At 44.2% G+C, this 26,793-nt stretch overlaps 1 protein-coding gene across 2 annotated transcripts in view; it reads right to left on the reverse strand.

Moving 5' to 3' along the window:
* Nucleotides 1-530: 530 nt before the first annotated feature.
* The window catches only part of LOC140604430 (solute carrier family 23 member 1-like), a 38,928-nt gene continuing 12,665 nt past the window's right edge, over nt 531-26,793 (reverse strand). For both annotated transcript variants that reach the window (XM_072775706.1, XM_072775707.1), the window contains exons 4-11: nt 17,695-17,854; nt 11,430-11,611; nt 9,496-9,613; nt 8,308-8,464; nt 7,328-7,581; nt 1,909-2,073; nt 1,412-1,520; nt 531-1,315 (exon numbers count right to left, since the gene is read on the reverse strand). In XM_072775706.1, the coding sequence (XP_072631807.1) occupies nt 1,179-1,315; nt 1,412-1,520; nt 1,909-2,073; nt 7,328-7,581; nt 8,308-8,464; nt 9,496-9,613; nt 11,430-11,611; nt 17,695-17,854 (1,282 nt within the window). In that variant the 3' untranslated portion in view covers nt 531-1,178. The remainder of the gene's footprint in view (nt 1,316-1,411; nt 1,521-1,908; nt 2,074-7,327; nt 7,582-8,307; nt 8,465-9,495; nt 9,614-11,429; nt 11,612-17,694; nt 17,855-26,793) is intronic.

Raw genomic sequence — 26,793 nt, forward strand, 5'->3', positions numbered from 1 at the left:
CGAGGAGGTGCTATCCTAAAGGTCCTCTCGAGAGGCCGTGGAGGGTTCAAGAAGGGAGCATTGGAAGCCATCCGTGGGCAGCCCGGGGGGCGCAGCGGTTTAGCGCCACCTTCAGCCCAGGGCGTGATCCTGGAGTCCCGGGATCGAGTCCCGCGTCAGGCTCCCTGCATGGAGCCTGCTTCTCCCTCTGCCTGTGTCTCTGCCCTCCCCCCTCTCTCTGTGTGTGTCTCTCATGAATAAATAAAATCTCCAAAAAAAAAGAAAAAAGAAAGAAAGCCATCCGTGACGGCAGCCCTGCACGCCTCGCCGGACATCCTCAGCACCCAGAGACTCAGTCTTGGACCTTGGGACACGTGTTACCCTCTGTTCTCATTGTTCTCCCCCACCCCACCCCACCCCACCCCACCGCCATTAGCCTGTGAGCTTCTGAAAGGTGGTAGGCATGTCTTTCTGCTTTTTGCATTCTCAGGACATAGCACCTGGGACACAGTAAGTGTGCAAGTGTTTGATAGGTCTTTATAGAAAGAGAGAGAAGGAAGGAAGGAAGAGACAGAGAAAGAAAGGGAAAGGGAAAGGGAAAGGAAAAGGAAAAGGAAAAGGAAAGGAAAACGTGTTCTCTCCAACTAGACTTTGGGCTCTTAGCTGTTTTTCTTTTTGCTTCTGGTGTGTTTCTCACCTTCGGGCCCTGTTACAGCTGAACTGTATTTTGAAGCCCTAACCCTCCTACCTCAGAACATGAATATATTTAGAGATAGGACCTTGAAAGAGGTGATTCTGTCCAAGATGAGGTCTTTAGGGTGGTCCCAAATCTAATCTGACTGCTGTCCTTCTATGAAAGGATTAGGACACACAGAGAGACCCCAGGGATGTGCCCACACAGAAGAAAGGGCACGTGAGGTCATAGCAAGTAGACGGCCATCTGCAAGCCAAGGAGAGAGGCTTCTGGAGAAACCAACCCTGCCAACACCCTGATCCCAGTCTTCTAGCCTCCAGACTATGAGAAAATACCCTTTAATTGTTTAAACCCATTGGTAATATTTTGTTATTGCAGCCCTAGAAAGCTAACCCGGGCCTGTACATCCCACCCAGACCCAGGGCCTGCTCAGGATATGCTGTGGTCAGCCCGACATGGTACTAAGGGTTAGAGGAGCAATGTGGGTGGTCCAAATGCTGACCATCTACCCAAACTGCAAGCTTACAGAGAGCAGGTGAGCCCTACCAGGGATGGTGTTGTCCAGGAAAAAGCCCAGAAATCCACCAACAAACATGCCTGTGGTCAGCAGCACCTGGATGACCTGGTCCAGTTGGAGAATCCCTAGAAGGAAGACAAATGCAACAGGAAGTCCCAGGGACCAAGGCCCCCACTGGCTCTGCCCCTGGGGTGGTCACAGTTTAGAAGACAGAGAATCACCTGTATGGAGCCTCTCGGGGTTCTTGTTCACCCAGTTGGGAATGGCAAGCCCACAGTAGATGGAGAAGCCAAAGATAAAGAGGTTCCTGGATGAGTTCATGTCCACGTACTGCAGGAGAGAGGCCCCCCAGGGCAGCCCGAGACATCAGCATCTTTACCACATAGCAATCTAACTCCCCTCCAAATGCCTCCTCCCCTCCCACTGCCACCAGAGATGGGGAGGGAGGCTGGCTTCAGAGCACCACACTCAGTGGGCATGCCAGGGCTGCATTCCCACTTGCCCCTGGGAGCTCAATGGTTTGGACAAGCCAACTCAAGCGGATGCAGTTTCTGTTTTTCAGAAGTCAGGATGCTTGGAAGCCATTGTGGTTTCTGGGACCAAGGATTCCTTCTCCTCCTCCCCTCCTCCAGCCCTATTCCCTCCATCTCAATCCCTGGGGGCTTCTTTCAAGAGATGCACTGGCTCTGGCTGTTCTCCTAAGGGTGCCTCGCCTCACCTGCAGGTTGGAAATCCCCACAGCAGTGATGACCCCAAACATCACCAGGAACATGCCTCCGATCACAGGGGTGGGGATGGTGGCAAAGGCAGCCCCGATCTTCCCAAATACGCCCATCAGGAGCAGCAAGCAGCCAGCAGCGACCATCACCATCCTGCTCCCCACCTGCAGTGCTCAGGGGGATGAGGGATGAGGAGCTTAGCACCAGCCAGGCCTCTGCCTTGTTCCACAAACAACACTCCAAGGGGACTTGTAAGAGCAGTAAAAGTGACCCCAAAATGCACCCCCTCTGCTCCCACATGGGGCTTGGGAAAGGATGAGGGTGTAACCTTGTGTCCTGGCCTCGGTCCCATCTCTTCACTCACAGCTCTATCCCTAACTTAGACTCCAGACTCAAATGTTCCTTCTCTAAGAAGCCCTTCCAGGGTGGCAAGAAGTCTTTCTTAGGAGGCAGTGGCCCAATGCTTAAGAATAGGAATTTGAGGGCCGACCCCAGCTCTGCCTCTAACTAGCTGTGTGACTTTGGGCACGTTACTTAACCTCACCAAATATCAGCCTCCAAATTTGCCAAATGGAATTAATAATACTTCACAAACTCATTTTACAAGGCCAGCATTACCTTGATACCAAAGCCAGACAAGGACATTATAAGAAATGAAACTACAGACCAATGTTCCTAATGAATACAGAAGTTAAAAGTAAAATATTAGGAAACCAAATTCAACAGCACATCAGAAAGATCATACACCGTGACCAGGTGGGATTTATCCCTGGGACAAGGAAGCTTCAACATATACAAATAAGTGTGGTATATCACATAGATAAAATGAAAGATTAAAAACCACACAATCATCTCAATAGATGATGAAAAAGCATTAGACAAAATACAACATCTTTTCATAATAAAAGCTCTCAACAAATCAGGCATAGAAGGAGCATACTTCAACACAGTGAAGGCCATATATGACAGCAGAGATGACATGATCTTATATAGAAAACCCTAAAGACTCACCCAAGAAGCTATTGGACTCAATCAGTGGACCAGTAAAGTCACAGAATAGAAAAATCAACACATTGAATTCAGTTGCATTTCTATAAACTAATAACAAAATATCTAAAAAATACAAAAAGAAAACAATCCATTCACAATATCATCAAAAACAATGAAAAACTTAAGAATGAATTTAAATTCATTCAAAGAAATTGAAGAGGACACAAACAAATGAAAAGATATCATGTGGGAAGCCTGGGTGGCTCAGGGGTTGAGCATCTGCCTTCAGTCCAGGGCGTGATCCTGGAGTCCCGGGATCGAGTCCCACATCGGGCTCCCTGCATGGAGCCTGCTTCTCCCTCTGCCTGTGTCTCTGCCTCTCTCTGTGTGTCTCTCATGAATAAATAAAAGTAAAAAGAAAAAGAAAAAGAAAATAAAAGATATCATGTGTTCATGGATAAGATTTAATGTTGTTGAAATGTCCATACTACCTAAAGCCACCCATAGATTCAGTGCAGTCCCTAACAAAATTCCAATGGCATTTTCCACAGAAATAGAAAAAAAAAACCCTAAAATTTGTGTGTAAATACAAAAGACCCCAAATAGCCAAAGCAATCCCGAGAAAGAAGAGTAAAACTGAAGCCATCACACTTCTTGATTTCAAATGATACTACAAAGCTCTGGTAATTAAAAAGGTATGGTTCTGTCATAAAAATAGACACACAGACCAATAGAACAGAATTGAGAGCCCAAAAATGAACCCATGTCAATTAACATTTGACAGGGAAGCCAAGCATATTCGACAGGGCAAAGAATAGTCTCCTCAGTAAATGGGGTTGGGAAGCCCAGAGAACCACATACAGAAGAACGAAATTGAACCTCTACCTTTCACCACTCAAAAATTTAACTCAATATGGATTAAAGACTTAAATGTAAGACCTGAAACCATGAAAGTCCTAGAAGAACACATGGTGGTTGAGGGGGAATGCTGGGGTGGCTCAGTGGCTGAGTGTGTCTGCCTTTGGCTCAGGGCATGACCCTGGGGTCCTGGGATCGAGTCCCGCATTGGAGTGATTTAAAAAAGATTTTAAAATTCTTAAAAAAAAAAAAAGAAAGAAAGAAAGAAAACATAGGGGGAAAACCCTTGACATTGGTCTTCGCAGTTTTTTTTGGATATGACACCAAAAGTATAAACAATAAAAGCCAAAGTAAACAAATGAGACTACATCAAACTAGAAAGCTTCTATGGAGTAAAGGGAGACAACTGACAAAATACAAAGGATACAAAGGATAAAATATTTTCAAACCATCACTCTGACAAGAGGTTGATATCCAAAATGTATAAAGAATTTATGCAACTCAGATAACAGCAACAACAACAATAATGATCAAAAAATGGGCAGAGGAACTGAATAGATATTTCTCCAAAGAAGACATCCAGATGTCCAACAGACACATGAAAAGATATTCAACATCATTCAGCAGCAGCAAAATGCAAATCAAAACTACAGTGAGATATCACATCCTGTCAGATTCAGTCATCATAAAAAAAAAAAAACAAGTGTTAGTAGAGATGTGCAGAAAAGAGAATCTTTGTGTGCTGGTGATAGGAACGTCAATTGGCACAGCCACCGTGGAAAACAGCATAGCTTTTTCTAAAAAAATTAAAAATAGAATTACCATATGATCCAGCAGTTGCTCTTGTATTTATGCAAAGAAACCAAAACACTAACTTGGAAAGGTATCTGTAACCCATGTTCATTGCAGCATTATTTACAATAGCCAAGACATGGAAACAACCTAAATGATGGATGAGTGGATAAAGAAATCTGAGATACACACACACACACACACACACACACACACACACACACAAACAATGGAATGTTACTCAGCCATAAAAAATGAAATCTTTCCATTTGCAACAACATGGATAGAACTTGAAGACATTATGCTAAGTGAAGTATGTCAGAGAAAGACAAATATCATATGGTACCTTCATGTGTGGAGTCTAAAAAAGCTAAAATCAGGGCACCTGGGTGGCTCAGTTGGTTAAGTGTCCAACTCTTGATTTTGGCTCAGGTCATGATCTCAGGGTCCTGAAATCGAGTCCCACATCAGGCTCCACACTGGGCATGGAGTCTGCTTAAGATTCTCTCACTCCGGGATCCCTGGGTGGCGCAGCGGTTTAGCGCCTGCCCTTTGGCCCAGGGCGCGATCCTGGAGAACCCCGGATCGAATCCCATGTCGGGCTCCCGGTGCATGGAGCCTGCTTCTCTCTCTGCCTGTGTCTCTGCCTCTCTCTCTCTCTCTGTGTGACTATCATAAATAAATTAAAAAAAAAAAAAAGATTCTCTCACTCCTTCTGCCCTCCCCAGCCCTGCTCACGCATGTGTGCTCTCTCTTACAGAAATAAAATAAAAGAGATTTTTAAAAAAAGTTAAAAAGCTAAATTCACAGAATTAGAGTGGTGGTTACCAGAGTCCTCAGGGTGAAAAAAACGGGAGATGTTCCTCAAAGAGTACAAACTTCAGTTGGAAGATGAGTAAGTTCTGGGGATCTACTGTACGATATTGTGATTATAGTTAACCATGTCGAATTACACATTTGAAACCAGCAGAGTAAGATCTTAAATGTTCTCGCCACAAAAAAACCAGAAATGGTAATTATGTGGCGTGATGGGAGTGTTAGCTCATGGTGATCATCACACTGCCAAATGGAAGTGAATCAAATAAACACACCGTACAGCTTAGGCCTACACAATGCTGTGTGTCAAGTATACCTTGGTAAAGCTGTGCGGGAGGAGATGGGAAGGAAAATCCGTGTGTCTGGAGTGTAGGCAGATGGAAAGACACATGGAAGGTAGATGAAGAGCAAGCCAAGGGCCCCATCATAAAGGGCTTCAGGGGCCACAGAGAGGAGCTGGGATAAAATCCAAAGACAAGGCATAAAAAAAATGTGGTATTTTGTTTATATACAACAAATATATGGAATGGAATATTATTGGACTGTCTGGGGATGGTCCTGGACATTGTGCTAAGTGGGATAAACCAGTTGCAAAAAGACAAATACTGTATGACTGCACTTGTGTGAAGTACCCAGTGTAGTCAAATGAGAGGGAACAGACACTAGGATGCTGACTGGCAAGTGCTGGGGAGGGAGGGGAGTAAGGAATTGCTTAATTGGTATTAGGTTTCAGTTTTTATGTTGTGTGTCTTTAACCACAATTAAAAGTATTTTTAAAGATTTTTAAAAGATTTTATTTATTTTTTAAGATTTTATTTATTTATTAATGAGAGATAGAGAGAGAGAGGCAGAGAGAGAAGTAGGCTCCACGCAGGGAGCCCGACGTGGGACTCGATCCCAGGTCTCCAGGATCACACCCTGGGCTGAAGGTGGGTGTCAAACTGCTGAGCCACCCGGGTGTCCTAATTTATTTATTTATGGGGGGGGGGAGGAGAGAGAGAGAGAGAGAGCACGAGCATGGGGAGAGGCAAAGGGAGAGGGAGAAGCAGACGCCCCGCTGGGCAGGGAACCCTATGCGGGGCTCGATCCCAGGACCCTGAGATCATGACCTGAGCCCAAGGCAGACGCTTCACCGACTGAGCCCCCCAAGTGCCCAGAAGTACTTTTTAAGGTATTTTTAGGGGATCCCTGGGGGCCTCAGTGGTTTAACACCTGCCTTTGGCCTGGGGTGTGACCCTGGAGTGCTCCCTGCATGGAGCCTGCTTCTCCTTCTGCCTGTGTCTTTGCCTCTCTCTCTCTCTATATATATCTATCATGAATAAATAAATAAAATCTTTTAAAAAATAAAAAATAAAGTATTTTTAAAAAGATACTCTAGGGGATCCCTGGGTGGTTCAGCGGTTTGGCACCTGCCTTTGGCCCAGGGCGCGATCCTGGAGTCCCGGGATCGAGTCCCACGTCAGGCTCCCTGCATGGAGCCTGCTTCTCCCTCCTCCTGTGTCTCTGCCTCTCTCTCTCTCTCTCTCTCTCTCTCTCATAAATAAATAAATAAATCTTAAAAAAAATACTCTAGTGTCAACAACTGAAGTCCATTAATACTGCGGCAAAGTAGCAGAGTCCACCCTTGCTTATTTCCCTTTCCAGCCTAGGAGCTGATTTATTTAAACGTCTCCATGACAAGACACATGGTAAGAACTTATCACATCAAAATAAGGTCTTGGGGTTTGTTTATAATCCTCATAAGGAACAAGAAACAAAGGCCCCGATCCGAGCTAAAGGGAAACACAGCCCAGGCAACATGTTTATTTTAGCTCCCGAGACCCGGGTCCAGATCAAGGGAACAACACATCTGAGCCGTGTGAGGCCAGTAGTGCGTGTTGGTCTGTTGCAGCAATAGTAAGGGGCCAAGGGTTTGGTGACAGATGCGGGTGCCCGGCCCGAGGTTGGTGTCCGCGGCCTTACCCTGGTGATGCCCAGTGCCCCGATGTTCTCGCTGTAGGAGGTGGTGCCATTCCCGGTCCCCCAGGCCCCTGCCAGCAGACAGCCAAGGCCCTCGATGCCAATGCCACGGTTGACAGCATGCCTTGGAGGCGGGGGGGCCCCCACCAGCCGGGCACAGGCGTAGTAGTCGCCTACTGACTCCACCATGGAGGAAATCACCCCTGCGATGATCCCAAAGACCCCAGCCAGGCTGATGGTGGGGACACCCCACTGTCCTGAAAGAGCAGTGCAGAGGGAATGTTTATCCGGAAGCCACTGGGTTGCTGAACCCCAAATAATTCCTTTGCCGGAGGGGTCCTGGGAAGGCTTCAAAGACCAGGCACTGTGTCTCCCAAACACACAAGCGTGCGGGGGCACCGTTCGCAAGGACAGACGCCCCGTGGAAGCAGAGATTCTTACCCAGGGCGGCACGAGCTCCCGGGCTGGGGGCCGGGCCAGCCCTGCCTGGACCCTGGTTATTAATCCACCCGAGGTGAGAAGCGCTGGGTAGGGCAAACAGCAGTGAGCCAAGAGCCAAGGAATGGCCTTGATCTCATCTGCCCAGAGGTGTTCTAATTCAGCCCGAAGCTCCCCTGGGTAGAATCGGCTAACCCAGGAAGGGTCCCCAGGAGACCCTTGGGTCTGGGGGTCTGGCTAGGAGGCTGAGACCTCTCTCATCTGCCCACTCTCAGGCCATCGGGGATGAGAGGGATGAGAGGAAGGTCCAGGACTGGGAGCCTGCGGGTCAACGCCCCCAGAGGATTCTTAGGACAACCCAAGGGTCTCCTCCTTCTCCCGGGGTGGGGGGGGGGCGCATGTGGACCCCCTAGGGCCTGTTTCTCCTTGTCAGGTCTTTGGGAGGAGATCCATCCCCTGGCCCTGTTCATTCAGTGCCCTGGACCCCACAGACAGTCCTGGGGAATACATGTCCCAGGCCAAAAAGGGCCCTGTCTTCTCATTACCTGGGTAAGGGAAGCGAAACCAGGGAGCCTGGCTCAGGACATTGCCTTTGGTGTCCGTGCGGCTCAGATGCCCATAGGCCGTGGGGGCAGTGGGAAGGGCGTTGGTGATTGTGAGCACGAAGCAGAGAAGCCACGAGAGGCAGAGCGCCAGCAGCACCTGCAGAGGGAACCCCTTCACTACCCGGCCTAGAGCCCCAGCTCCTGCCAACACTTCCCAGAGGTGCTGGGCCAGAGAAGGAGGTCAGGGAAGCTCCCAGAAATGAGGAAATGCTGGGCCACTGGCCCTTCCAAGGACAACAATCGGTGGCCCAATTAGCACATTGAAGAAATGCAGACAATAAACTATGGAAAAACCTTGTGTTAAATAGAGGCAGAAAGGTCTAGCACAATAGGCACAGCCTGGGTCAGAAGGACTACTGTCTGTCTCCCTTTCCACCGTGCTGGTCATGTGACTTTGGGTCAAACTCCCCCAGCCTCAGTTTCCTCGTCTGTACAGTGGAATCACAATCACTGCTCTGATATTTAACCTCTGGCAGCAGAGCCCCAGAAAGGTATATTTTTCTCAATGTCCCCAAGTGATGCTTATGCACCCAGAATGGTTGAGCCACCGGCCCGCAGCGCGGGGAGAGGTCAGTGAAATGTGGAAGTATCTTTTTACAACGTGAAATGTAGTCCACAGTTAAATCCCACCTGAAAACACATTGTGTGACTGGTAGCCACACGGACTTAACACCATGATGCAAATCCAGCAGAGGAGCGTCTGAAAGTGAAGTACCAGCCTCATCGTGAGGGATCTGGATTGCCCACGAGCCCCCGAGATCCAGATCTGCGCAACTTGGTCCTTAGCTTTGTATAACTAGCTGTGAGCCTTGCTATGGGAACAGCCCCAATTGTGTGACAAGGCTGTCCCACACTGGTGCCCAGAGCAGCGACCTAGGGCAGCGACCTGCTCCGGGGAGAGAAGATCTGTGGAATGAGGGGGATGGCATGCCACCAGCAGCCAGGGAGCCTTCCCACGAGGCCTCCTCCCAGCCTCCTTCTACAGCGCATGAATGGAGGCCAGGGAGGAGAGGCCCCTGCCCACGGGGAAGCATTGGCTCTGGAGAACCTTCTGGGAGTGCCAGAGGCTGCCCCTTACCCTCCAGGCGAGTCCACTAAGAATGGAAGAGGGCAGGGAGTGCTTCTTACCGGGAAGACCTGAAACAGGTGGAATTTAGATGTATGACACTTCTTCCCTCCATAAACGGGCACAGGTATGCCGACGTTTTTTAGGTACTGAGAAAACAGCACGATGAGGAAGATGGTCCTGAAACAGAAACAAGCCACACCCTGCCTGGCAAGCTGGCGCTTGTCCTGAGCAAGTGTCCAGGAAGCCGAGCCCCCACACATCTCGGGGGGCAGGCTGCAGGGGCCGCACCAGCAGAGTTCCCATGAGGCAGGCCCCATCCCTGAAAAGGTGGGCTGTTCCCTTTCAGAGCTGCTGGGGGCTGGAGAGAAATACGGGGAAGGGGGCCATCATTCCCTGGGGTGGGGTTGGGGGATGATTTTTTATTTTTTAATTTTCAAAATGCATTGTTTATTGGTAAGAAATAGACTTCTAAATAGATGCAAAAGCACACAGGTGTTTTGCTCAACTATGTGATTTTTGTCTCCGTTTAAAGAACTTTTCTCCATATATGTTTCAAGATGACTTAAACATCTTAAGGAAACTTAAATGCCCTGCGCTCGGCTGTTGTGGTCAGGACATCTCCCACCACTGAAATTAAAACACTTTATTTCATTAAAAAAAAAACAAAAAAACAAAAAACAACAATATATTAGACCCATACTCATCAAAAATGCTCTGAGGCCAAAACAAAAACCTTTCTAGAATGAAGGTAACTCTTACTAAAGTAATTCTCTTAGATTTTAAATGCAGTATTACTAGTTCCATAAATATTTAATGTTCTTAATCCAATAACAGTTTTTAGGGAAAAAACTATCCAATATACAAAAACTGAATACGTTCATTTTTTAAAAGGTAAGAGGAAGGTACCCCGAAAAGAGATGCCATCTCAATGGTGGAGATGCAATCAGAGCTGACTAGATTTGTAAGTGTAAATTTAGTACACTAAAGGGAAGAGAACCTCCACGGGCATCAGGGTCGGTCAAAGGGCAGGTCTCCCGTCTAGCGGCCGCCTCAGACAGTCCCTTTTGGGAGGGACCACCATCCAAGAGGTTGGCCAGGATGGAAGAGAAGCTGCCCCATGGCGCACCGGTTTAGCACTGCCTGCAGCCCAGGGTGTGATCCTGAAGACCCAGGATCGAGTCCCACATCAGGCTCCTTGCGTGGAGCCCGCTTCTCCCTCTGCCTGTGTCTCTGCCTCTGTGTGTGTGTGTGTGTGTGTGTGTGTGTGTGTGTCATGAATAAATAAGTAAAATCTTTAAAAATAAAATAAAAGTGGGCAACATGGCAATGGTCCTGCAGGTGGAGTCGGTGAAGCCAGAGTCGGAGACTGTCTTCCGTCCCAGGTCATTCTGCACGTCCCTGTGGTCAGCCCCTCGCAGCAGCACGGATGAGCGTGCCCAGGGCCATCCCCAAGTCCCTTCAAAGCTCTGTGGAAATGCCCAAGGCCTCTTTTTCCCATAAAGAATTCCAGAGCCTCCCAGTTGGCTGTAATCAGCCCCCTGCCCCAAACATACACTTGAGCATCCTCTGATTCTCATCACCGTCTCCTGGTGTCATAGCTCCTGGGACCGAGGCTCAGCCCCCTCCTACACTGTGAGATCACTGAGAGCTGGGGCCATGGCTTTGCATCCCTTCCCGGGTGCCGGAGGTAACAACCATTAGCTCCACGGAAACCTAGCAGGCGGACGACCAGCGCTAGCAATACTCGGTGAGCTCTGCGCTAAGTTTTCTCACGCTCTGCCTGTGGTTAACTCCTGGGCTTTGAGGACTCATAATGTGCTCAGTAGGGGTGATAATGAATGGCAGCCCTTCCATTGCTTGTCAAGGCATCACAATGCTCATGAAAGCATCTGTAAACCACACAGTTAGCTAGAACCCTGAGCACGCTCTTCTTGCTGAGTAATCTCCCTCCAGAAGGAACCGAGATGCTACTCCGTCCTCAGAAAGTACTTACGTGGCAGCGACCCCCCAGTGGACCCCAGCACTGTCGCCCGCAGAATCAAAGAGAGGCAGGGCCACCAAGGTGATGGTCGGAGTGATGGTCAGGGGGCCGATGAAGCGCATGAGAAACCCAATGAGGCCAGAGAATCCCACCAGCATCTGGACACAGGAAGCGACCATGATGGCGCCCTGCAGCTGGGGACAGAAGGGACAGCTCAGGCGCCTCGAGGCCGGCAGAGACCGTGGGCCTCAGCCCAGCCGGCCAGCACGGCAGACCTAGCTGAGGCGGCCGCCTCTCCGCCTGCCCGACCCACAATTCCCCAGTGCAGTCAAAGCTAAACTCCAGGGGAACCGAGGCAAGGAGAGGCCTGCTCTGGGTCCTCTCCCCAGCTCTGGATTTCCAATTCCCTGGTGGACATTTGCACTTCATTTGAAGGGTTTCACGAAATTGCCTCCAGAAGTGTGTATTGGTCATGGAGAGGATGAGGACGACTACCATCACTCCAAAGCGGGTTAAATCTCTTGCTACTTCATATTGGCGTGCTCCCACTTTCTCTTGCAAGGGTTGGCATTTTTTTTTTTTTCTGTAAAGGACCGGAGAGTGACTATTTCAGGCTTGATGGGCCATATGGGCTCTGTCGAAACTTTTCCAGACGAGATGTGAACAAATGAGCCTAGCTGTGCTCCACCGAAATTTCATGTGTAGATACTGAAATTAGAATTTCACATAATTCTGACACATCGTGAGTAGTACTCTTCTTCTTTTTCAACCATTTAAAATGGAAAATCATTCTTACCCTGTGAGCTATATCAAAATGAGCAGCAGGCCAGATCTGGTCCATGGACTATAGTTTGCCAACCCCTGATCCACTGGACCGATGCAATTTGCTTAAAGTCTAACTTTTCCTCTTTTGGTTTGGATGTTATACATTCCGCTTTATCCTTCCTAACTTTCCTTGTTTTAAAGTCTGTTCTTGGGATGCCTGGGTGGCTCAGTGGTTGAGTGCCTGCCTTCGGCTCAGGGCATGATCCTGGAGTCCCGGGATCCAGTCCCCCATCGGGCTTCCTGCAGGGAGCCTGCTTCCCCCTCTGCCTGTGTCTCTGCCTCTCTCTGTGTCTCTCATGAAAAAATAAATAAAATCTTAAAAATAAATAAATAAGATCTGGTCTTTCTGAAAGTAATAGGGCAACTTCTACTTTGCTTTGATTAGTGTTAGCATGATATATTTTTTTGCCATCCATTTACTTTCGATCTCTACATGTCTATATATTTAAGGAAGGTTTCTTATAGATGACATATAGTTAGACTGCATTCTCTGTCATTTAATTGGTACATTTAATCCACTGACATTCAAAGTGATTATTTTTTTAAGGATTTTATTTATTTATTCATAGAGACACAGAGAGAAAGAGAGAGAGAGAGAGAGGCAGAGACACAGGCAGAGGGAGAAGCAGGCTCCATGCACAGAGACCGACGTGGGACTCGATCCTAAGTCTCCAGGATCACACCTCAGGCTGTAGGCGGCGCCAAACCGCTGCGCCACTGGGGCTGCCCTCAAAGTGATTATTGATACCACTTAGTGATAATTGGGTTGATACCAACTATGCCTATTACTGTTTTCTATTTGTTGACCTTGTTCTTTGTCCCTATTTTTGTCTTCCACTCTCGTTGTGGTTTTATTTTATTTATTCATGAGAGACAGAGAGAGAGAGGCAGAGACACAGGCAGAGGGAGAAGCAGACTCCATGCAGGGAGTCCGACGTGGGACTTAATCCCAGGACCCCGGGATCACGTCCTGAGCCACCCAGGTGTCTCTCTTTTTGTGGTTTTAATTGACCGTTTCATCTGGTTCCATTGTTTTCCATTCTTGACATGTTTGTCTTTCTTTCTTTCTTTCTTTCTTTCTTTCTTTCTTTCTTTCTTTCTTTCTTATTTCTTTCTTTCTCTTTCTTTCTTTCTTTCTTTCTTTCTTTCTTTCTTTCTTTCTTTCTTTCTTTCTTTCTTTCTTTCTTATTCTTTCTTTCTTCTTTCTTTTCTTTCACTTTTTTGAGTTGCCCTAGAGTTTACAACATACCAAGTCCACTTTCAAAGAACACTGTGCCAGTTCATGAGTAGGGTGAGTACCTTGTAGTAATAAAATAATCTTAATCCATCCTTCTCATCCTTTATATCATTGCTTTATATGATCCTTTATATCATTTCACTTATATCTAAGGACATAATTGGTCCAAGGTGTTGAAAACTGAACTTGCCTTCCCTTCCTGGTTTTTTATTTTTTCTGCTACCACCATGTCCTTAAAATAGAACCACCGTTCACTTTCACTTCTCCATTACTTATAGCCTAGCAAGTAAAAACCTTCCTATTGGTCCTATATTTGTGTCACTTTCACTGGTGGCTAGTATAGGGACATACAGTTGGTGTGCTGGCCACCAGTGATTTCAATCCCTGACATGTATGTGGACAAATATAACTCAGATAAACACGGGGTATCTACCTTAAATTCCCATAGGCTGGCTTGGAGAAATCAACCAATCAATCTAATTAATGAAATGAAGTTGCAATTTGAAAGAACTTTCTCTGGCTTACAGCACTGGTGAAGAACATTGGGCCAGCAGGTGGAGCTCAACTATCATAGATAAGGCTCTGGATTTGGCTCACTGTGTTGGACTCTTGGAGGCTATGTGGGGAAAAATAGTGGAGACTATTGTCTTAGGGACAAAGGAATCCCTACCCTGGGCCCTGGGTCTCAGAGCAGGAGTTGGCAAACTTTTTCTGTAAAAAGCTAGATGGTAACTACTTTAGGTTTTGTGAGCTATGTGTGGTTTCTATCGCATATTCTTTTTAAGAACAGCCTTTGAAACAAACATTCTTAGTTTGTGAGCAGTTAAAAAACAAACAAACAAACAAAAAAAAAAAAAAACAGACCTCAGGCTGGATTTGATCCGTAGTTTTCATACTCCTGCTTTAAAAGGACTCCATATATCATAAACACAAAAATAAACAATAAAGATATCAAAGAAAATACGGTGTCTCTGACATTTGGGATCCCATGTTTAATGCAGGTACAGCATGACCCATATCCCTAAACACCTCCCTCACTATTAATACTTGTTCAAGCCCTAGGGAAATTATTTTCCGAACTCTCGCCCAGTGTCCTCAAAACACAAGGTAACTGGTTCTGAACATGGTGAAGGTTGGTGAGTTGTGCCATGGTATTGCTGGAGGCAGGTGCTTCATTAGGACACAGGAAAGATTTGAGCCAAAATGCTTCGGTAGGAGAAGAGACAAACTAACTTATCAGATCTTTCTTCTTGGATAGTAGGAAAGCAAGAGATTCTTGCAGAAGAAATTCCAGTGCTCAGCAGGTCTGCGTGGAAGGGAAATCCTGCCCTGGCATCTAGCAGAGCCAGGTAAAGAAACCCCACTTCTTGTGTTTTGCTTGATTTTAATTTGGATTTTTTTTTATTTTTACATTTTTTAATTTAAATTCAATTTGCCAACATATATGTTGAGTACCCAGTGCTCATCCCATCAAGTGCCCTCCTTAGTGCCTGTCACCCAGTTATGCCATCCCCCCAACCACCTCCCCTTCTGCAACCCTTTGTATGTTTCCCAGAGTTACAAGTCTCTCATGGTTGGTCTCCCTCTCTAATTTTTCCCCACCCAGTTCCCCTCCCTTCCCTTATAATCCTGTTCACTATTTCTTATATTCCACATGAGTGAAACCATATGATGATTGTCCTTCTCCGATTGACTTACTTCACTCAGCATAATACCCTCCAGTTCCATCCACGTCGAAGCAAATGGTGGATATTTGTCTTTTCTGATGTCTGAGAAAATTTGGATTTAATGAAGCCAAATATAGGCTCCCTGGGGGACAGCAGAAACAAACAAATAAACAAACACCCACAAGCCACATGTGTTCTGTGATTCATTCTGTTGATGGTATCGTGAAACTAGGCTTCCCTGAAGAAGTACAGCCTCATTTGGAGAAGGTGGTACAACACACAGCATCCCGAGATCGGCCACTCTACCTGGCAAAAATCCAGGGCCCGCCAGCTTGACAAGTGACATTCTTAGGAATGTCTTAGTCTAGAGCTATATGGTATTGTTCTTTAATGATTAAAGAGCCTGGTTAACACGGGGTCCACTCTGAGACAAAAAGGAAGCAGATGGATCAGATTTCAGAAGTACACGCACTTTTGGCCTGTCCCAGCATAGGTATGTGTAAAAAGGCTGCTTTAGAAAAGGAAGAACAGCAGAGGGTTGGGCTGAAACTCACAGGTCATGGCCTTCACAGCCCCGCTACCTGATTTATGGGAAGCGAAGGTGGTAGAGTCTGTGCTGAATGAGGACCCACCCTGGTGGAAGCCAGTGCTCCGGCTCTGCTGAGGCTGTGCTCCGGAGCAGCTACTCCACCCCTTTCCCCTTGACAGACCATCACTAACTAGTCTGCACTGAATTAGACCACTAGTGAGTAGCACCCAGTAACTCCAGGATCAGAGACCCCAATCATGTTCTTGCGTGAGACCAGAAAGACATTCAAGTAAAGAAGGACAGATCAACAAAATCTGCTGATTAAAGGAAAGAATTGTAGTCAGGCAGAGAAAAGGAAGGGACACAGGAGGGGTTCATAGGATTCATGGGCAAATGACAGTCCCCACCTCCCCTGGGCCAGACACTACCTCACAAGATGACCTAACGCTGGCAACAAAGATTTGAGTTTCACCATGTGAGTCCCTGGATTCAGAAAGCAGTAGTTGGAGCTTGGCTAAAGGTGCTGCTTGCGCAACTGAGGGAGGTTGATGCTGGAAGAGCATATGATGCTTCCCCAGAGAAACCTTGATGGAAGAAGTAAAGCAGATCTAAATCCAGCCAATGGGCCGAGTCATGCGTGAGATGGCTGACTATGCACACATAAATGCCCGGGGTTACCCCCGTATAATTCCACGGGTCCTTGGGCGGTGGCCAATGATCAGCAGTTTGGTCTAGGAAGAGGATAATAGGGCTCTAATGAAATTTTTCTTCTGTGGGACAGGAGTTTTTAGTTAAATCTCAAATAGTTGTGATTTGTGGCGATGCCCCTAAGTCTTAAAGAGAGGGAGGAAGTATGACCTGAATGTAGTCACTAGGGTCCATGAGTTGATACCAGGCGCATGCAGGCTCACAGACAACATAATCCCCATCCTCATCTGGTCACTTTTTTGCCCTGGACGGTCCAGATTGCGCGATGCGCACATGTGCTTTTGGTGGGAGATACAAGGGTATACGGCCCATCACAAGGGTGGCAGGCCACCTATGCTGGACATTTCCCAGAGTCTGCAAGGATTTAATATTTTTAAAAACTAGAATGGACAGTGTTTCTGGTTTGAGCTTTGCCTAATCTGAAGTCCGGGCCCAGACTACTATAAAAAAGACTGGCAACCCAGACTTCCCACCAGTATTTAGCAAACAGCTCAAGAACTTCTTGGCTTCCAATGCCACATGAGCCAATTCCTACAATACACCCCCTCTTGTCTGTGTCTCTATATATCCCATTGCTTCTATTTCTTTGGAGATCCCTGACTGGTACACATGCCCTGTGACTCAGTAGTCCCACTCCTACATGTATTTTCAATGAAAAAAAAAATATATATGTTTGCCTAAAACCAAGTACACAAACATCCCTAGCAACACTATCTATAACAGCCCATAACTGAAGTTACTCTTAAACAGAGTTTGGGTAACAGCAGAATAAGTAAGCAGAGAAGTAAATTACCGTGTAATTATATAATGGAACACTATGCAGTGAAAAGAGAATGAAGTATCTACCCCTACATATGACAATGTGGAAGACTTAGAAAAATCATGTTGAACGAAGAAGGCAGATACAAACTAGTACGTGCTGTGTGGTTCTCTATATAAAGTTCAAAACCAGGCGAAGCGCATCTATGGTGTTAGGAATCAGGTCAGCGGTTATCCTCAGAGGAGAGGGGACTGGGAGGAGGCATGACAAGGCTTCTGGGGTGTTGCTAATGTTCTGTTTCTTGATCCAGGTGCTGGTAACATGAGCAAGTTCAGCTTTGAGAGTTATTTTCTATACGTGTTGAACTTAAGTGAAAAAATTAATTTACAAAGCTACAATTGCAGACTTTGGAAGGAGGGGAGAAAAAAATAGAGTAGGGACAGGATTATCAAACATATGTAAAGTAGTAGTGGTAGTAGTAGTAGTTGTAGTAATAGTAGTCATAGTAGTAGTAGTGTACACTACCCCCTCCACCCCTTGGGCCCCCTCACCTCTCGAATCCTCTTCTGCCATTCTTCAGTGAACTCGGGAGAGCTGGTGTTCACCAGACTGGCATTGAATGTCCATTCAGGGCACTTCCAAGCAGGAAGGGACAGCATGGACAGGGAGGGTGCCACAAAAGCAAATGTCCCTCCCTGGAGAATGGGCAGCCTGGAGGAGGGAGAAGAGGATGCAGTTACCCAGGAGATTCATTAGCAGGGGTCTGAAACTGGGCCCAGGGGAGTTTCTTTCATTCCAAGCCCTAGCTTGATTTAGAGGCAATACATGACCCAGCTGGTCTCACCCTACAGGGAGTTCCTGCCATGCTCCCATCAGACGCAGGAGCCCTGCCAGACTTTGGACAGGTAGGAGGGGTGGTTGGGGGGAGACAAGCAGGGCTACCGCCAGTCTAGGAGATATAAACCTGGGAAGCCCTGGGAAATGACTTGGAGACAGCACAGAGCTCAGCAAGCATCATCTACCCTGGTCCCAGAGAATCTTCCCCAGAGCCCAGGATAAAAGCACAGTTCCTGTGTGGAGGTCTCCCCCCAAGAGATGCACAGCCTAAAATCTGGGCTGCCAGATTCCTTTGGGTCTTCAAAAATGATCAGCACCCCCAGACCTGTACCTTCAAGCCTCCTTTTTATCACATGGAGAGAACAGTTTTTAGGTCAATTATCAGGCCAAGTGCCTTCCATCCAGATCCTTCTTACTCCTGCCTGGCTTCTCACTCTGGCATCTGTGAGAACTTTGAGAACTCTCTTCCCTTTGAGGTAAATGCAGCCTGATAAGTCAACCTCCAATGACCCTCTCTTATCAGATCACAGGCTATCAAGGCTTGGCCTTGTCTGCCCACCTATGACACTAACATTTGGGGAAGGGTGGCCCAGAGGTACCTCAGCATCCTGATTACACTTGTCACCATGATCCACCTAGTTCCAATGCATTTTCCTAACAATTCTAGAAGGGTATTTTTGTACTCAGAATTTCATAAAAATTGCTTAAAGGATTATTCTCGGGAGACTGAGTACATTCTATATAATGAAAATATGAAGTTGATGCAAGAGTTTGCTGCCTAATTGGCCTTTGCACCCTGGCTGGACATGAGAATGGATGATGCCTGGGCATCACCTTCAGACAAATCAGTGGGCTTCTCTAAGAGTGCGCCCAGGTATGGGGTGCACTTAGAGCTCCAGGTGATTCTACTGTGCAGCCACGGTTGAGAACAACTGATCTAGACCATAAATCTAGACCCATAAGGCTTCAAAGTAGAACAGAATCCATTGCCCACGCAAGGTGGGAATACACAGGTGGTGGTAGGGGTATGCGTGAATACTTTTTTAATTTAAAAACTATGAAATCTAAATATCTTGAAACACAGAAGGGAGACATGCTCTACTTACATCTTTACAAAACCCCCTTGAGCTTTAAAAAGTAACATATAAACCTTTGTGTATGGGTACAACCAGAGTTACCTAATACAGAACTTGTGTCTTAATTTTTTGCTACAATTCCATATGCACATTTCACTCATTCACCAAATATTTATTAAGGATCTGCCATGTGGTAGGCACTGGCTGCCATGGTATTGAGGACACCATGATGAGTGAGACAAAACTCCCACTTATCTTCTAGCGACATATGTCTCAGCCCTCGTACTAACAAACTAACCGCTGCCAGTAACTTACTCTCAAGGATCACTTTAAACACCTTCTGGTGGTGCCTACAAAGTCCACCATGTCAGCCATGTCCATTTTACTGGGTTCCAGAAGGGCAGGGCTGGCATTCATTATTTTTCATTCTCATCCCTCCAGTGCTGAGCCGGGAACCACACAAAAACCTGCCAACATTGGGTTTATCATTTGGTTTTCTTAAGTTTAATAGGCATGTAATGAAGTCCTAACAAATGTTAATTTGCATTTCATTAAGCTATTAGAGATGTGCACTCATTCGTGTGATTTAATGTCTGTTTTCTCCTTATCTACAAACCGTCTACTCATTACATGGAATTTGGATACTGTCAAAATATATTTGTAACAATTCTTACGGTAGTGAGCTTCCTTTTTATTAAAAAAAATGCCTTCTGCTGCTGCATGCAGGAATTCATCCCTTAAGTGAGAAATTATTTAAGAGAATATTTCAAAATTTTAAATAGCTGCGTTCCTTTCTAATTCTGCTCGTGTTATTGTCTTTCGAGATGATGACATGTCATTGGGATAATATGATACATGGAATTTCTGCCTTTGTTTGTAATTGCAACATATCTTTTATGTTCAAGAGCAAGATGAATTTTCTTTTTCATTTATTTGCTTCAGGGTATGATCATGTTCTACCTTCAGGTTCACACAACGTATCTATAAATTATTCCCTTATTATTTTATACTTACACCTTCAAATCCCATTTTCTATTCCTTCCTGTCCCACCCCACCCCCATTTTGTTAGGTATAGCTTCTTTTTTTTTTCTTCGAGATTTTATTATTTTAAAGAAAGAGTGTATGAGCATGAGCAGGAAGAGGAACAGAAGGGGAGGGGGTGGGAGAGATCTCCAGCAGACTCCAAGCTGAGCGCAGAGTATTGCAGGCCTGGATCCCACTACCCTGAGACCACGACCCAAGCCAAAACGGAGAGTCCCACGCTTCATCAACCAAGCCACCCAAAGGCCCCAGGTATAACTACTTATTAGTATCCTTTTGGTAGACAGATGAGAGAGAGAGAGAGAGAGAGAGAGGGATTGAGACTGATCTACATACACTCCTTCCATTTCTACTAATTCTTCCTTTATGAACATTCTCAGTATGTGTATAGGGTATGTGCACTCAGTACTATTCTAGGCTTTCGTTGTTCTATGTATGTCTTACTTTCTATGGTGACCTTGATGTATATTTCAGCATTCTTTTAAATTTCATAATTAATTTATCTGCTACCATGATGGCAAGCCTGGATTTTTTAAATCTGCACATGAGTATGATTCACTACTGTTCTACATGTGCCTTCTGACTTAAATGTCTCTCTTATAAATTATGGACTGTTGATTTGAAACCAACTCAACATTTTAGAGAAGAGCTTCTTGATACATATCCAGCTTCCCCTGTTATTTTTATAGATGGGGGATCTGGGCCCAAGGTCATAGAGTTAACCAGGAGGAGGGCTAGGGTCTCCTCCCTCATCATCCAGGTTCCTCACTGCCCTATGACACTGATTAAGAGCATGGCAAATTTAAATCTGGCTCTACCTCCTATCAGTTATGTGACCTAAGCACGTCACCCAACTTTTGCAAGCCTCAGTGTCCTCTTTGATATACCAAATAATAGCACTTTCCCCAGAGAGTAGCCATGAAGATTAAATGTGTATAAATGTGTAGCCCAATGCCTGGGGCATATTTGGCACTCACCAAATAGCAGTAATGGTCATTACTTTATTATTCCCTCTGAAAAGTGTGGGTACTTCCTGAGCAGGTGGTGTACATTATAACATTTTCTTTTGTGTTTTCTCTTACAGCTGTTATATTGGGCTTTAAAAAAAAAAAACACAAAAACTGTTGTTTGGCATTCCCATCTCTTGCAGGTGGGTTCTCTAAGATTTGTTTTCTACATCCCTTGTTTTCTTTTGTGTTGTTGGAATCCATGTGCTTGGGCTGGTCCAAGGCTCCATCTTTGCCTTAGTTACCCCTTGCCCCATGGCACGTAATCAGCCCTGCAGGTAGTACACAGCCACCTGCACAGAGCTCCAAAGCTTTCACTCCACTTCTCTTCATTATTTCTTCTATTCCAATTCTTAAGGTAGACACTCTCTCTCTACTTTAGGGGCTTGCATTAACATTTAAAGGTTAATGTCTAAGACATAGCACTCTTCATGTGATGTCACAACACGTGTCCACTGGGATGGATTTGCTTCTATTGGATCTACTGATCACTTTGAAGCTTACTGCTCTTGTATTGCTGTTGAATCTATTTCAGATGTCTCCTCCCTGGTAATTTTTGTTTTTGCTACATTTGATTTGAAAGAGTTTCTCTGACAACATCCCACATGTTCCAACACACTATGTATTAACTTTAGCATTTACAGGGGCACCTGGGTTGTTCAGTGGTTGAGCATCTGCCTTTGGCACAGGCTGTGATCCTAGGGTCCTAGGATCAAGTCCCGAATCAGGATCCCCGCAGGGAGCCTGCTTCTCCCTCTGCCTATGTCTCTGCCTCTCTCTCTGTCTCCCATGAGTAAATAATATATATGAACTTAATATATGATGAATAAAGTCTTGATTCCTATTTATTCAATAAATGATATTGAGATAATTGGCTTTCAGGGAGAAAAAAATAAATTTGAGGCCTCACTTCATACAATACACTAAATAAATCCCAAAATTAATTCAAGAGTTAAATTTAAAAATCTAAACAACACCATACAAGTATTTTTTTAAAAAGATGGTCATTTATCTTATCTATTGGATATAGAAAGGATTTCTATAAGTCTAAAAGTAGATCAAGAAATAGCAAGGGGGAAAAAAAAGAAATAGCAAGGGAAAAAATTTAACAAATTTTACCATAGAAATATAAAACCTTTGATACTGCAAAAATGCTCAAAACTAAAAACACACTAAAAATGTTTATGGCAATTAATAAATACAAAGATTTGATATTTTTAATATGTATTGAGTTTTTGTGCAAAGTAAGAAAAAAATTGACTTCTGGTTAAAAATGCCAAATTATATACTTGCTCCCTCTTGAAACTCCACTAAAATGACACTAAAATATATTTTAGAAGAATAAATCACAAGATAAAAAGATCTTAGCAGGAGACAATTGCAACAAAACTTTGAAAGCTAAAGAGCAGAGATGGACAGTGGTAACTGATCTGACCAGCCTGGGGAATCAGTATTCTATGCTAGCAATAGGTAAATGGCATTACACTGAAAAACTCACAACATATCAGGAATTGGTTCTTGAAGTAGGACTAAATGTGGAGCTGAAACAGGCTTAATGTCTTTTTTAGAAACAGTCAAGGGACTGTCCTTCCCTCACCTTGGCCAAAGACAGAGTTTATCCTGTAGAAAAGACAAAACACGGGGTCTGCATACTGCAGGGAAATTGGCACAGTTGACGTGAAGATATCATACTGAACACTGGGGTGAGTCATTTAATATATGCACACTGAACACTAAAACATCCAGCTCACTTTCCAACTGAGCTTCTAGCACACTTCCAGCCAGGTCTTTACTCTTCAGGCAAGAGATTGGAAGGTCTTTTTCTGGAGGATATGACAACCTGATAGGAAAAGCATAAAGATGCTGAAATTCAGGCTTCCCCAGGTATGCTAGGGAAAGCATAAAGATATCTGAAATTCATGACACCATATTAAGACTACAATGTGAATTGTGACCCTTGCAGTTGGGTTATATGGCACTCCTGCATATCATGCTGCAATGAAGTCCAAAGTGAACGAGATGCAGCCTTAGGACCAGCCAGACTACCAGTCAAGCATTTGAGATCCTACCTTACATATACAAGGATCACCAGACAACCACAGGACTATAGATGACAGAGACCCAAATAAAGAAACAGATGAAAGTAGCTTATACTGTAGGGAGATTATCATTTTTTAAAAAGATTTTATTTATTTATTTAAGAGAGAGCAAGAAAGAGCACAAGCAGAGCGGAGAGGGAGAAGCAGCCTCCCATGAGCAGAGAGCCTGATGTGGGATTCAATCCCAGGACCCTGAGATCATGACCTGAGCCGAATGCAGACAATTAACTGACTGAGCCATTTGCATCCTGGGAGATGATAATTTTAAAACATACTCTCATTTATATCTTTGGCAAGTAAGTCTTGCATTCATAAAGCACGAATAGGATGCATAAAACAAGAATATTCAGAGAACAAAAAAGCTCTTAAAGTATTATAGTAGAAATAAATTCAGTTGAAGTTTTGGAACATAAAGGTGATGTGTTTTCCTCCCTGCAAAAGAGCAAAAATACAAAGCATTGTAAATAGGAAAGAAAAGGTAAGATAATTAGAGAACCACTCCAGGAAATCGAGCATGTGAATAAAAGGAGTTTGAAAAAGAAACTCAAAGAAACTGAAGGATGACCATTTGCCTACTAAAAAGACATATTCAGTACACAGTATGATGGACGAAAATAAACTCAGGCCACAACACATAACTAAAAATTTACAACACTGCGATTATAAAGCAGTCCTTGCCAGCTTCTGGGGTGGGGAAAGGGAAGGAGATTACATAAAGTTTTGGCCTTCTTAAAATCACATTGAAAGTTACAAAACAATGGAACAGTGCTTTCAAAATTCTGAAAGAAAATTATTTCCAATCTATATTCCTATACCCAGCTAAGCTATCCATCAGGTATGAGGGTAGAATCCACACACTTTCACATATACAAAGTCTTACAAAATTTATCTCTTTTGTTCTCTCTCTCTCTCTCTCTCTCTCTCTCTCTCTCTCTCGAAGTACTGGATTATTGTGTTCCTCCAGAAAAGAGAAAGATATGAGAACAAGAGACCTAGACTTGAGAACTGACATGAAGGGAATTCCCAGGATAGGAATGAAGAAGCATCTCAGGATGATAAATATAATGGAAACCAGGCATGGCATACACAGCAACCATTCCAAATTGCAGCAAGGCAGAGAGCTCCAGTAGACAGTTCATCAAGCTGAAGCTGATGTGAACAAAATTAATTAATTGATTAATCAATTAATTAATTTTTTTAAGGGAGAGAGAACATGAAGAGGGGAGGAAGGGAGCAGCAGAGGGAGAGGGAGAGAGATAATCTTAAGCAGTCATGAATGTGGAGTGGGGCTTGATCTCATGACTCTGAGATCATGAACCTGAGCTGAAATCAAGTGTTGGATGCTTAACTGAATGAGCCACCCAGATGCCCCATGAATGAAATTATTAAGAATAAATTAGACAATAAACAAAGAGCATCGAATTGAATTAGAAATAAGTACATAGAAAATTATGTATATTAGAAATAAGAAAGATGTAAACTCCAGGGAAAACAAAAATCTGGGCAGGAAAATAACTGTGATTCAGCTCCAAATAACATCACAGTCGTTAATTATAACACAAAATATTGATCTATGCTGGGAGTATAGGAGAACAAGAGGATGGGAAGTCTGCATGTATGTGATGAGAGTTAGAGTGAGCTTGTAAGTGGTAAAAGGCTGTGGAAGAAAAGGAGATCTCAGTCATTTGTACTCATATTGATTAGTAATACTAAAATTGAAGTGTGTTAACTAGAGATTTGGAAGGTAGTACGTACATAATCAGCTTACATGGATGAAATATTTGCCTCTGTCTAGAAAAAAAAAAGGGAGGAAGATTTCTGGTGGGAAGTAGAAGCCTGTTTGTCTATATTCTTTAAACTCACCAGTGGTCACTACCCTGAGTATACCTTTGACCACAAACCAGGCCCCTGCCAGAAACCAGTGGTGGAATGGGAGCCAGTTCTCCCTTGTTCTGCCCCCAAGACACGCTGGTCCTTTTTTGTTTTTAGGGCTTTAATGCTGATCACAGAGAAATGGATTGGGGAAACAAAGATTAAAGCAGGTGAAGTGACAAAAGTTGCATGATCTTAGAATTTGTCCAAGGCTGGAACCTTCATCCAGTCCTTCCTCCAAGATGGTAATAGGCAGCCTACTGGACTTCTGCTCTCAGGCACAGATTCAAAAGGTATGGTTCATGAAATATGCCCTGATATTGTTCTAAAAATCATTTTAAATGGTTACTTTTCTCTGTTATAAAGTAATACATGGACATTGAAGGAAAATAAATGGAAAATAAAGAAAAATATAAAGAATACATTTAGATCACCCTAATTTTATAACTTTTTAATTATATAATTATAACTTTTTAATTATATAATTATAATTATAATATAATTATAATTTTATAATTATTAACATTTTGTTCCAGTCTTTTTTATCTTTAACCTTATAAACTTTATTAACTTACATAAAATATACACCTTTCATATATAATGTAAGCCACCCACAAATAACCTTAAAAATTTCTAATAATCTTTTTTACTGTCTTTAACTAGATAAATGATTCTCAGGATATATATAATTTATACCTCTCATAATTATAAATTATATCGGCTGCTATTATGAGAATGAAAAACTTGAAACAACTTAAATGTCTTTTAATAGGAAATAAATAAATCAGAATATAATTATATAATCTAGAATATGAAATACTAAGTGATCATTTTTTAAAAAGTACTATTGCAGAAGTGCGTTTGTTGAAATGGAAAAATATTATGGTGCATCGTATACGTTTAAAAAGAGAGAGGAGGACTATTTTTATTTACAACTAAATTTCTTTAATTATTAAAAAAAAGGGAGGGAGGGTGCAAAATTTTCTGTATAGTACAATCCATTTCTTGATGTGAAAAATAAATTTTCTGTACCTGGCACTGAGGTACATTTGTGCATTATCTAATTTAATTTTCAAGGCTTTGGAAAAATTAAAAAACTGTTCCACTTCATAGAAACATGAGGACTCCAGGAGAAAATAATGCAAATATTGTCCAAGGTAGAAAGGAGAGGGAGTATTACTTCTCCACTAGGTATGCAATATGCCTTATGAGCTCAGGAACTTGGAAAGGACGATTCCCCTGAGAAGGTCTGGGGTTGGGACATGTGCAATTCGAGAAGCCTGTGAGTAAGAGGGGGAGAGAATGGGTAAATGGTCAACAGTTGGGGACAGATGCATCTGGAAGGTCAGCTGCTGGCATCCAATCTTTCCCACGTCATCATTTTGATGCTCCCTTCCTGAGTCAACCCAATGAGTGGGCAAAGGATGATGTCACAGAGACTTTTCTTTGCAATAGATCAAAATGGGGAGCAGAACCTCAGGAATGTAAGATGGGACTAATGATTTCTTCTGGAGTTTAAAAGGGTCACTGTGTTGTAAGAAATCCTGAGCTCTCTGAGTCCCAACTACTTCACTACTGGACAAAGAACATTTTGCTCATCTTTTTACTGAACTCCCTACATCAAGCAGGTAAGGACCTGCCACATTGTAGGAAATGCCATCCTGTCCCTTCCCTATGGATAGCTATTCAACTTAAACCCAGAGGAAGCAGAAGCACC

Source organism: Canis lupus, chromosome 15 (genome assembly GCF_048164855.1).
Source record: "Canis lupus baileyi chromosome 15, mCanLup2.hap1, whole genome shotgun sequence".
In the NCBI taxonomy this organism is placed as follows: Eukaryota; Metazoa; Chordata; class Mammalia; order Carnivora; family Canidae; genus Canis; species Canis lupus.